Source organism: Castor canadensis, chromosome 16 (assembly GCF_047511655.1).
Source record: "Castor canadensis chromosome 16, mCasCan1.hap1v2, whole genome shotgun sequence".
Lineage (NCBI taxonomy): Eukaryota > Metazoa > Chordata > Mammalia > Rodentia > Castoridae > Castor > Castor canadensis.
In genome coordinates, this window is record NC_133401.1 from 63,111,423 (window position 1) to 63,124,522 (window position 13,100).

At 49.6% G+C, this 13,100-nt stretch overlaps 1 protein-coding gene across 3 annotated transcripts in view; it reads right to left on the reverse strand.

Moving 5' to 3' along the window:
* Fstl4 (follistatin like 4) overlaps positions 1 to 13,100 on the reverse strand; it is a 386,297-nt gene that overhangs the window by 30,158 nt on the left and 343,039 nt on the right. For all 3 annotated transcript variants that reach the window (XM_074057277.1, XM_074057276.1, XM_074057275.1), the window contains one exon: positions 8,747 to 8,867. In XM_074057277.1, coding sequence (XP_073913378.1) covers positions 8,747 to 8,867 — 121 coding nt within the window. The remainder of the gene's footprint in view (positions 1 to 8,746; positions 8,868 to 13,100) is intronic.

Consider the following 13,100-nt stretch of genomic DNA (forward strand, 5'->3'; position numbering starts at 1 on the left):
AAGGCGGCTGTGGATCTATTTCACTTGGACCTCCATAGACCACAATCCCAAGTACACTAGTAACAACTCAAATCTAGCATTGCATTAAAAGAACATACCGTGACAGAGTATAATAAGTTTCAATGGCTAACTCTTAGGAAATCTAATAAGCAGTCAAAAAGAAAAAAAAAGACAAATTTGTTCTCTTGCCAGACAGTGAAAGAACCTCTGAAAGAAATCTAAAACCCATTTCTCTGGAGGGAAAACCCTCTAAAATAGGAACAAAATTATATTTTCTTCCTACAATGAAGAAGGAAAATCTTCATTCTTTTCAGAATGGTGAAGCATTAAATCAGGAAAAAGAAAAAGGAGGAAGCAAAGAGGGAACATTAGACTCTGAGGTTATGCTGGGCATTGTCAATAGAAGGCAAAAGATGAGGGGCATGAATACTAAAAAGATAGAGGAAAATGGTATTTGAGGTGGATATCATCCAGGTAACAAGACAAAAAAATTGTAAAGATTAATAAGCGAATAAAGAAGTACCAAAACAAATTAATAGCTTACTTAGCATCATTAATGATAGACAATGGAGCAGACCTAAGTGAAAAAAACTTTAAAAACCTCATGGACAGTCTCGAATAATTGGAGCGATGTCCTTGGACAGGAAGACTTACTATTGTTAGGAAACAACATCTGACCAATGAAGCCATACATTTAATCTGATTCCCATTAAAGCCTGTCAGTTGGGGCTTGACAAAATGATTCTGGATTTAGAAAGAACATGCAAGTGCAGCTCAGAAAACTATAAAATAGTACTGGTCATTGTCATTTGCTAAACCAGATATTATAGAGTATTACAGTGTCGAGTGGAGGGCTGAGAGGGGTTCTCATCTCTGAGACTACCACCACATTGATGATCTTCATTGATTCTATGAGGCTCCATTGATTCAGTAATGTGCAGCCAACGACTGTGAAATGCCAGTCAAGTGTCAGGCACAATGCATACAGCAGTGAATGACAGCTTCAGTCCCGGCCCACATGGAGCTGTCTGTCTGGAGAGGAAGGTAAACAGTTAGCTGCAAGTGTGAGGCTTACTCCCAGAGGGAGCTTCATGGGGACAGCAACCCCAGCAAATTTAGCAGAATGGAGAACGGGCTCCTCTCCCCCTTCCCCACATAGGGGCGTCTTAACTTGTGGACATCTATGGTGCCTGTCCATTTATTGGTTCAGGGCTTGTTCAGGGAACTGGAAACTCAAGGAACAAGACCGGCCTCCTCTGTGGGATGGCCAGTGGCCAGCACCAGCACTGGAGACTGCCTGGCCTCAGTCCTGACCTTTAATAGGAATGTGTAGACCCAGGAAGCTTTCACATTTGAGCAGATATCTGACTCATCTAGAAGGTGGGGGGTGCCTGGTAAAACACGATGCTGCCCCTCTCCTCCAGTGTCTGAGTCCATGGATCTGGGATGGAATGGAGGATTTGTATTACCTAACAGGCTGTGAGTGAGACCCTGAGTCAGCCCTACCCTTGGAAGCACTTTCAGGCCAATTCAGGGCTTCCTTTGAATGCAAGTGCATGGTGATGGTCTAGAAAAAAAGAAACCTGACTGAAAGGCAAGGGTGTAGAATAAACCATTCACATAAAAACACATGAAACCTGGCCTTCATTGGCTGAGAGTAGAGTAAGTCACACCCTCTGATGGTTCTGAGGTCTCATTGAGCCAAAGACATCCTGGGGGATGAGACAACCCCTCCATCTGAACCACTGAAGAGAGGACCCGTATTTCTGCCTGCTCCACTGCTGATGCCTGTCCTCCTCAGCCTTGCCCAACTCTGCCTGGGGAACCCCAGAGCTCTTCTCTTCCTTCGCACCCTTTATCCATGCCAGTCTCCACAAGAAAACTAGGCCTTTGGAGCCTACTTCCTTCCCACCTTGTGTCTTCTGCAACTCACGTTTAGTCATCAGCAAAGTCTCCAATGGAAGACGCAGCTTTCTTCTGAAGCTTCTAGGGGCAGCCTCTTTCTCTTCCTACTACTGGCTTGTGAGGTGAGGCAGGAGTCCTCAGCCACTCTTATTGCCTCTTCATGACCATTTTCCTTCTCTTCTCCCAAACAATCTCCAGTTTTGAGTGTCCTGCCCAGCCCAATCCAGCCTGACTCCTAGATCCCGCCCTCTGTTCCACGTCCCAGACACTGTTCCAACACAGCTCTCACCTCTCATCCATTTCCCCTTTCTACTGGACCTTTCCTGTCAGTCCCCACAAAGCTTTGTCTTCTATCTTAAAAAACTTAAAGACTACTCATTTTACCCCAGGTTCTCTCCCGAGCTCTGCCCTGTCATCTTAAGAAGTTGTCCACACTTGTTAACTCAAACAGTTCTCTCTTCCATTCTCCCTCCAACCAGCTCCAGCCATGTTTTACGCAGCCACTCCATGGACACTGCTCTTCTCCAGGTCACAGTGGCCTCCACATGCTGGCCCTGACACAGCAGTCGGTTCTCAGGCCTCATCAACCCTGGCCTGTCTACAGCACTCCACACAGCTGAGCCCTCCTTTCTCAAAATACTGTGTTCACCTGGCCCTGACCACCGCACGCCTAGTTCCCTGGTGCTCCTGGGACTTCTCCCTCTTTGCTTGGCTGGCTTTTTCTCATACCTTGGCTCTAAATGTAGGAGTTGGTGGTGGTTGGACGCTGGCCATCTACATCCCCGCTCTTCTGGTGCTCTAACCTAGTCCACTGACTTGGATGCACCATGTGTCCTCTGAGGCATCTGAAATGCATACCTCCAGCTCAGACCTCAGACTTAGACGCTCAACTGATGACACTCTAGAAAGAGTCTGTCTAGCGGACCCTGTGCATTTGTCATGGCCCCATGAGCTCCTCCTCTCCCCTCGCATCTCAATAAAGAGCGACTCTCTTCTCCCAGTTCCTCAGATCAGAACCTTGGGGACTCACCTTTGATCAATGTCACCTTCTCAGCATGACCTTCTCTTGCAAACCTATGTAAAACGGGGACCTATTATCTGACTGGCCTTATTCCTCTTCTGTCTTTAAAGAGCCCCGCCTTAGCACTTTTAACCTATTGACATGAGGGCCTGGCCTAATGTGCGGCTTTTAAGGCATGGGTGTTTGTTGAGTGAATGAAGTGATGAGGAGGAATAGAAGCAAAGGGGGCAGAAGAGCATTTTCAGCAGAGGGAACAACGCGCCATGGCAGGAAGTCATGGGGGCAGGTGTGCTGGGAAATCGAGTTTATGGGGCTGGAGCATGGGGGGAGGGGATAATGCGGCAAGAGAGGAAACTCAGAGGCGAGCACAGCGCTCCTGTGTACGCATGTGGCCATGAGCTGCATTCAGGAATTTGGACTCACGGGGATGGGGGCTGCCATGATGCCCTGAGCTTCCTGTTGTAAGGCGCACGACCAGGCCAGCAGCAATGGATGGAGCAGCAGATGGTACTGGGCACCTGGGCCAGGGCAGGACCAGAGGGGCCCTGTCTCCCTGGCTCAGCATCCCGCACAGAGGGGGCTGCAACACGCAAGCAAAGCCCAGGGCACTGGTCAGCTTTGCCACGAAGTCTGTTTTGCTGGGAACTGATCTTTTGCTGAGGAAGAAAAGTGGCATGAGGAATTTGTTAAGATCACCACTGAGTTGGGTGGGTGCTCCCCGCCTTGCCTCCAGGACTGGACCATCGTTTCTGAGTGAGGCCCAGGCTCTGAGTGAGCTCCTGCCCATCCCTGTTCCCCATGGGCAGAAGCTGTGGCTGCTCCTGGTGCCAGCGCTCTGGAGCCAGCTTCCTACCAGGAAGTGACTGAGGAGAACCCTGGGCAGGGAGGCGTCCACACGGGGTCTCTGAAGTTCTGGGGCTTTGTCACGGTAAAGTAAAGACTACTGCTTTCTGTCAGTGACGCGGCAAGGACACAATTGTTTTGCATTGGCCTTGATCTCCCTCATCCTTTTGTGTTAATCTGCACACTAAAAGTAAGTTGGAATTAATATACCCTGGCAAACACACTCATTCTAAGTTTGCAAAACCTTCAAGTGAGAACATTTGAATACATATCACAAAGGCCCATTTTCTCTGGGAGACATCATTGCCAGGGTGAAGGGCAGATAAACACATCCTTAAGTAAGAGGTATAGTCACAAAAGTCCCAAGCTGCAGTAATAAAGAGATTCTGAGATTATTACTGTGTTTGGGGAATGAATTGCTCTTGTCTGAAGCATGGGGAGGTCGTGGGTGTTTTTAATTTAATGGATTAATCATTTACGTCTGACGTTCTTGCTCCTTCCTATAAGAGCAATACGGAAGGTTTGCAGGACATTACAAATCATGTCAGTGCTTGGGCCTCATCTCTGGGAGGCCTGGCTATGGTAAGTTAGTAATAATTTGGGGGGGAAATTAGCTCCCTACAAGGACTCCCTTTAGGTAACCAGGTCAGGGCCGAGTCATGGAAGGGGACATCCCCTCCAGAAGATGGTGGCTCAGTCTGTATATGAAATCCTACCCCCACCACCAAGGAGCCGGAGTGAGGCAGCTCCAGGGGAAGGAAGCCTCTGTTATCCCTGGCTTGGCAATTTTCTCTGGGTCTTTATTTTTCCATCTGTGTGATGGGATGGAAGATCTGTGAGGGCCGTCCGCTATGACCCCCTGTGTCTGCTGACTATTATTAAATGGGTCCTGAGATAAATCCGCAAGTCCCTTTGACTTTGTCTTGTGTCCCATGCCAGGCGTTCTCCAGGCGTTTTACACATACGAGACCAGCAGGCCTGTGGACAGGTACTATCATCACTCCCATTTTACAGGTGATTGACTTAGTTGCCTAAGACTGTATGTTGAGAAAGTAACAGCCTTGCACTAGGACTTGACCTCAGGTCTCAGAGTTCACCCTTTGTCACAGGTGCTGCCACCCAGAGTGGAACAGCCCAGCCTGGTCCCAGGTAGTGTTGTCTTTGTCTCTTGGGCCCACAGGTGGTGCCAACTCTCCAGCATCTCTGCTGTTCACACCCAGTCTTCTGAGTGCCTCAGAGAAGCAGGCAGGTGGCCAAGCCTCTCTCCTCTCTTCCTCAATTCTCACTTCCCATCTTCCCTCTCATGAGGACAAAGTAGTTGGAGGAATGGGGACACAGAACATTGTTCTCTGAATGCATGCCCGGTGCATTGCGTTAGCTCAGCAAGCCACACAGGGGACCAAATGGGACCTCCAACAGAACAGCTGGGTAACTGGACTGAATCTCACCCAGCCACTCAGGGTCATCTTTCATGCCTCCACCTCAAGCTTGGGATGGGTGTTGAAAAGGAATGAATCACACAGATGAATGTCACTGCCTTTGTCTCACTCCTTGCTCACAAGACTCCTCAGCAAGGTTGCAAGCCTCCTGTCCTGAGCACCACCAGGGCCTCTGAGCCTCTCAGCTCTCCCTGCCTGAAGGTGCCCTTCTTTGGCACCAAGCTGCAGCCTGCAAAGCTCCCTATGCCCACCTCTAGGCCTCCTGCATGACCTCCCCTCCCCTGACCCAGACCTCTGAGCAGCATCAGAAGTGTGCACAGTGATTCTCTGAGCCTCCTGGGGAGCTGGGTGACACCAAGACTTGGGGTTCACCAGCTTCAGTCCTGCAAGGGCAGGTGTTGGGCCTCAGATTCCCTGCTGTTGCTTCTTCCTCAGACTCTGCTGGGGCACTGCTTCTGAGAAGACCAGAGCTCTGCACTAAGCACACACACACAAGATGCAGGGCTTCTGTCCTCTGTCACCTCAAAGCATACAGCACAGAGCAACCCAGTGAAGACCTGCCGACAGCCCATCTCGACCCCATGTCTGCATTCTCCACTGGCACCAGCACAATGTTCCTGCAGGGTGGGCATGGAGTCTGGGTGTCAAGTCAAGATCTGCTCTGCTGTCACTGACTGTGGGGGGTGTCAGTGCAAATCATCTAATCTCCCTGAGCCCCAGTGTCCTCGAGGGTCTGCAAGACAGGAAAGGTGCATAGTAGGAATTCATAGTAAATGTTGTAACTGTGTCTTTGAGACCATCCAGTTTTCAGCTTCCTCCCACAGAGATACAGCATCAATCCCTCTAAGTCTAACTCAGCAAGTTTAACCTCTGGAATATTTGGAAAACTTCCTTTTTCCAGGGTCAGCAAGCCATGGCCTCATATCCTTAGGAGGTAACCACAGTCCTACTTTAGCACAGGTGATCCCACAAGGGAAGTGACTACTAGGTGTGAGTGCCACCTGAGTGCCTGGAAGGAAGCCACACCCAGGGCCCTCATGGCCTTCTGAAGGTACAGCCCTCCTAAGGGCGTAGCCTAGCCAGGAGAAGGCACATGGCAGCTGAAGTAATGAAGTAGAAAACTGATCACAAAGTATTGAGATCCCAGCACATCCTCCCACGCTGTTGATAGTCCTTTGGTTGGCGGAGAAGTCTTAATGTCTCAGCAATTAGGGAATCCAGTGGCCTCTCTCTGGATTTCAGCAGGGAGGTTCTGCTTTTTGTTTAGACTCCCAGAGCTCAGAGCAGCCTCTTCAGTTGAGACCAGGTAATGGGGATGGCTGGAGAAGGCTCTGCACAGAAGTCTCCAGCACCAGGGAAGCAGTCCACTTCCCATGCCGGTGTGTGGGGGGAACAAGTCTAAGCCCAGCTTTATGCGTGGCTCTGGGCCTTGCTCCTGACTCAGTGCTAGGATTGAGGACCTGGCTCCACCCACATCATGAGTTTGGTCTCAGAATTCCAGGTCCCTTGGGGCCGAAGGGTCCTCCCCGCACCATTGACTTCCCACTTCATTTATTACACAGAATTTAAGTGCACAGAGTGTCCAAGCAGACATCCCTTGCTCTCACTTGTGAGGAACTCAGATTCCTGGACAGGTGGCTCCCTACCCTCTTCACATTCACTTAAAAAAAAAAAAGGGGAGGTAAGACTCAAACCGTCATCTTGTGCCCTCGGTTCTTGTGAAGTGGAGGCAGGATGGAGGAGTCTTGGAATATCAGTAAATTGCACTTTCTCAGGCTTGTCTGAAGATCTGAGGGGCCCTTATAAACCACGTGGCATTGTTTTGCCATCAAACCTTCAGCACCGTCAGTCTCTGGTCACCACTTCCTGTGTGTCAAATGGTAAAGCTTTCTTCAGACTGAACCAGCCCGCTGGGAGAGTGGCCAACACTGCCACCTGCTGCACAGCAAACTGGCCCTGAATGCCAGCCTGGGGTGGCTCTCCCAGGGGGTGTAATAACTAGGAATGTTTGGGTTACTTCATCATAGGCCAACCAGCACAGCCATGGAACCTCAAAGGATTAAGTATGTCCCAGTTCAAGGGAAATAACTAAGACATAATTACGACACACGAATACAAAAATTCCTAAAGCAACCTTTGGAGTAAACACAAAGGCAAGCTAAGCCTACCCAGTTGTCCTTAAATGGCTTGTGACCCTGAACCTGGAGATCAGTGGAGTGTACCTCATGTCATCATTTTTCACTTCTTGCTCACTTTACCCTGAGAGGAGTTCTAAACACCAGTTGGCACAAAGAATCTGGGGCTGGCTTGGAGTTTTCACACTGTTCCCTGATGCAGGGAGAACCCTGCTCCCGGCCTGATCAGTGACAGCTGGGATGGGCTGGATGAGGCTAATTTCCCTGGGTGCTGACCTACCGTAGAACTGTGCACAGACTGTGGCTTGTTTTGATGGCTGGAGCAGCCAGGCTGAAGCAGGTAGCAGTGTGACGCAGAGGGCAGAGGGCGGGCTCTGGCTCTAGACAACTCTTTTTATTATTATTATAATAAATTTTTATTAGAATATATTCATTATATGGTGGGGATGTGTAGTGACAATTCCAGTTAGTCTTATATTGTACGTCATCTACATTGCCCCCATAGTCTCTCTCCCTCGACCCCCTAACCCACCCTACTTAAAGCAATTGCAAGAGGTTTTCGGTTCTGTTTCATATAGTATATTAAGTCCATCAACCATATACCATCACCTTCATCCCCTTCCTTTCTTTACCCTCCCTCCAGACAACTCTTACCAATTGTGTGACCCCCAGGCAAGAAACCTTCCTTTGAAACCTGTCTGTAAGTGGCTCAGAATATATTGACTGTGAGGGTACCTGTGTGGGGCTCATCACATGTTCCATCCAAGTAAGTGCTTGGAAAACACTGGCAGCTGTGACTGTGGTGGGATAATCAGGAGGGCCTTTGTTCTTCCCAGCCTCCAGAGGTGTTGGCAACCCAGAGACCTGAGAGAACTAAGGAGAACCTTCTAGACCTGCTCAGCTTCTGTCCTGCCTTAGCCTGAGATGAGGCCCACTGAACCTGTTGGGGAGCTCGCAGAGAACAAGCCCGTGTTGGAGGAAGGAATGCCTCCCCATTGCACAAGTGATACGGGTTCATTTCTCCTAGAAGAGCAGTGGATTTGAGACAGTGTCTGCTCTTGCTGCGTCCAGACACTGCAGTGGCTTTCCCATGGCAGCTCCCCAGGCCATGTTTCCTATAGGCCGTGCTCCGCTCTACCAGGGCTGCTGGGGCCAGAGCTGTCCAGTATGACTTGTCTGCATGACTCACACCTGCTGGCATTTGGATTCATTTCACCTGTGGAGGTTTGGGGTGAAGCCAGGCCTATCCCTGTCCCCGCCATTCTCCTCTACTTATTGTAATAGATGGGGTATTTAGGGGTTAGACATTTCTTTAACACAACAGAATACAGAAGGTGAGGATGGTAACTCAGTGGCATTTGGGGATTCTTTGATGGACAACATGCACGGAGCCATTTACTGACCATTCACCTGCAGGACGTGGGTCTGAAACAGCTGCTCGTGGCCTGAGGCGTGGCAGGTGTAGTTGCCCATGTGGATGGTGGTCACCTTGGTGATGTACAGGGAGTCATCCTCTCCGAAGTCCTGCAGGGAAAAGGTGACCATAGATTGCTCTCTTGGTTGAGAAGGCTGGGGAGGACAGCTGGTGTCTCCTGGTTTTCCAGGAAAGCAGAACCTGGAGCTATGAGAGAGGTCTTCTGCTTGCCTGCTGCTCAGTCAGGCTGTGGTAGCCTGGGCCTAGGAACACTGCCTTCCCCGGCACCAAGTTTCTGGTCCAGATGCCATAGATTACTTACACCTCGCCGCCCTGACGCTTCCTCCACGAGCAGGGCTGGCCCACCTTCCCCAGCACACTCCCTCCAGCTTTAAATTATGGTGTTTATGGCCTCTCTGCTCATCTTACTGCCGCTTGTTTCCCAGAGATCTTGCCCACCTCGTGCGAAGCTCTGATTAAGGGGTGACGGCCGTGTTTAGAGCTAGAATTGGCAAACTTTCTTAAGGGGCCAGATAGTAAATATTTGGGCCTCGTGGGTGTCGTGGTTTCTGCCAACTACTCAACTCTGCCATGACTGCATGTAAACAGCCATGCCAGCACACAAATGAATGAGTGTGGCTGTGTTTCATGACATTTTATTCACAGGTGGTGGCTGGATTTGGTCCAGGAGCAGTGTACTTTGCCTACCTGTGGTTTAGATTCCACCTGGATCCCAAAGTGAGTTCAGACAGCTTGCAGGATCTGTGTCACCCAGGGAAGGGAATAAGAATCATGAGGAAAGTGGGATAAACAAAAATCGGTACAGGGCCATGAAAGAGCCTGAAGGACAGATACCCGGGGTTCTATAGGAAGTGGCCCAGTGAGCTGTGGCCCCATGGTCTCTGCAGCCTCACAGGATTCATCTAACTGGGCCAGTGCACAGGGGAGGAGTGGGCAGGGCCTTGTGGCTGGGTCAGCATTCCCCGATGAGCACTGAATACCAAGCATCATCCTGGTCAGCTGTGTTCTCTCTTGAAGAACTGTGCACCAGGCTGACCCCTTCCAGGAGCCAACTACAGACAAACTGGGATTGGAACTGCCTCGTAGTCCATGGAGATCCCTCAGCAGGCTTGGATTTAGGTACCAAACATCTGTGAGGATGTGGTGCTTAGAGTAGAGAGGGCCTTGGTTCATGGGTAATAAAAGAGGCGATACAATGCTGCATATATGGAGTGACTGGGGAGCCCAGCAGGTGGGTCTCAAGAGACCCAGGGTTTAACTTGAGTTCTGCCATTGACCAAATGTCTCCTAGCCCCTTTAGGCACTGGTTTCTCCACCTGAAAGTGTGGACAATACATGTGACCTGTGTGCCTGAAGGGGCATTGGGAGATCCAGCAAGAGAATGCACGTGAATGCATTTTCTCATGTGGGAAGCACAACGTACACGGGAGGCTAGTTCTCCTGATATTATTAACAGAAGATGCAAAACCTCTTTTGACCTCTGGAACAAACACCAAACCCTCCCTCTTGTTGCTCCCCTTGTCTTTCTGAGCTTCCTTCTTCCACAGAAGCACTGCGGTGACAGGAGAGGAGGCCATCAACCATCAAGCACAAGGGTTGTGTGTGAGTAGCACAAGGCAACTCTGAGGATCCTTCTTTAGTATGCCCGCCCTGCCCCCTGAAATGACGCCTTCCTAGCTTGCACCCAGAGGGGCCAGCCACGACCATCACAAGTCCCTCTAAAGATGCTTGTGGGGTGATTATCACACTGAGGGGCAGGACACCTGGTAGTGGACATGCCCAGCCTGCTTTCAGCATCAGAAGGAAATGCTCCATAGTGTTCCCAGTGGGGCACCATCCTGGAGAGGCTGCTGGAGAGTGTGAGTTTGCTGTGAAACATCTCTCTGCTTAAGAAAGCCCCATTCCTACTATCCTATGGAAGCCTCGGTAATAAAAATAAAACAGCAGATAGCTGATTTGTCCTGTGTCATAACAGCCATAAACAGTTCAAGCCTGAGTTGCTTGTAAAAAGTTAATGGCTAGTCAATGCTGGGATGACATATTTCTAGTCTAAGCTGTTTCCTGTGTCAAAATCTAAGTCTTGAGGAAAATAGGTTTTGCGTGGAGTCTCAGTGGTAGAGTGGCATCTTAAGAGAGGACTGGGGGCTGGGTACAGCCCCTCCTTGGAGAACTCAGGGAGGGCTTGAAAACTCAACACCCCATATGGACAAGACCCAGGGCAGACTCCATCTGAAAGGACAGAATCTGAGCTGGTGGCAGGAAGGCTGGTGCTGGGCCTCAGCCATCTCCCCTCTATATGGCTTTCCTGAGCCTCACACCCATTGCCCTTTTTCCTGTGAGAGCCCTGGAATCCAATGTCAGGCCCTGGTGCTCACTGCTCTTGTTACCGTCTTGAGGGGGTTGCTGGTCATGTGGATCACAGCATTCGCAAGGTTGAGAAGCACCCTGGGTGAGGCAGCTGCCCAAAGTCAAGGCTCCCATGGATCACCCTGACAGTGATAACCCCTTTGGTACCAGCACACAGCCTTCAAAAATCCACTGCGTGTGGAACCTCAGTTTCCCCATCTGTGGATTCAACCAGCCTCAGGTCAAAAATATTCAGAAAAAAAATTGTGTGCAGAATTTTTCTAGTTCCCCAACAAGTGCAGTCTAACAACTATTTACACAGCATTTACAGTGTGTTAGGAGGTGTGATTTCAAGTACGCAGGAGGGTGTAGGCTACATGCAGACACTACTCCATTTTATACAATACCCATGGATTTTGGTATCCACTGGGGTCCTGGAGCCAATCCCCTATGGACAACTGGACATCGCCTTGTTTAATCCTCAGGGAAACCCCTGAGATCCCAAAGCATAAAGAACAGAAACCCAGTCCCTTTGGTGTGTCAGTAGGATTCTCTTTGAAAATATAATCTGAATCTGATTCTCCTACTGTCCCCACCGTGACTACCCTGATCCAGTCACCTTCTTCTCATCTGGAGGACCACAGAGATCCCATGTCTATCCTTCTACTGTATCTTCTCCACGCACCACCATTATGGGCCTTTTCCAGTACATGTCAAATCGTGCACCATTCCTGCCTAGACCCTGCCTCAGGTCACAGCCTATAGGGACTACAGATCAGTTCCAGCCCCCCCAGAACAACTCCTGTCTCTCTCCATGTGCTGTTGCTTTGATGGGCCACACCTGTCCCCTTCCAGAGCTTTCCACTTGGTGCCTTCTCCTGCCTGATGGCTGTCTGTCTCTGTTTCCTTCAAGTGTTCTCAAATCTCATCTGACCTCCCTGCAATGCTCCCACCTTTCTTGCCCTTTCTCTTCTCGGTGCTCACCAACACTCAGCACAAAGTGCTCTGTGTTTACTCCATGTGCCATCAGTCTCCCCCACTAGGACTGAGCTCCTAATGAGGTGGGGGATTCTTAAGCTCTGTGATCATTGGTGTGTCCTTAGGGCCTAATGCAGTGCTGAGCACACAGTGTGTCCTCAATAAATGTTTATTGAGTAGATAGCAGGGAACTGAGCTTTCTCCAGGGACGGTGTCTGGCTCTGGTTCTTTAGTTTGATAACCAAGGAGCCTACCTCCTTCCCTTCCCATCTAACACTACCCAGTCATGCTGGGTCAAAGCAAGGTAGCTGGCAGAACAGCAGAGGACTGATGTCAATTCTTGCATGCTTCCCCATCCTGTCTCTTCATCCTGCAGCCCTCAGAGGGACTCATGGCTTTTTACATTCCTCAGGTCAGGGGACCTGGGATGGACAGCAGCTCAGGGCAGTAGCCCCAGACTCTGCCACTGACTGTCAGTGTGCATCAACAGAGTCATTTAACCTCTCTGTCTGATTTTCTTGCAAGTGCAAGTGCAAGTTCCCATTTCCTGGAAGCAGAAGCAGCCTCCCGGGTGATCAGTCAGGTTAGGTGGAGTGCCTCAGCCCTGTGAGGACATGAGGGGCTGTGGCTGCATCGTGGCTCATTCTGTTAGCATTGCGCACATTACCAGCCAGTGGTGTAGACTCTGGGGAGAACCTGCCTCTGTAATAAATAAAATAATGTCTCTAGGCCAAAACAATAGGCACTATATAATTATAGAACAAAGAGCACATTGTTTTCTGGATATGAATTCTAGCTACAGAAATCAAATTTACCTAATTGGATGTGAGAGAATTACTTTAAAAAATTGATTTATAAGAAGCTACATAAAACTAAACCTGCAATCCCTCCTCTTCTGAATGTTCTCTGAGATGTGTCTGAATACTGTTATCAGTGCTTGATTGCATCTCTGTAATTGTCTTTTTATGGATAGCTTTTTTTTCCTTTTGCTCAGATGC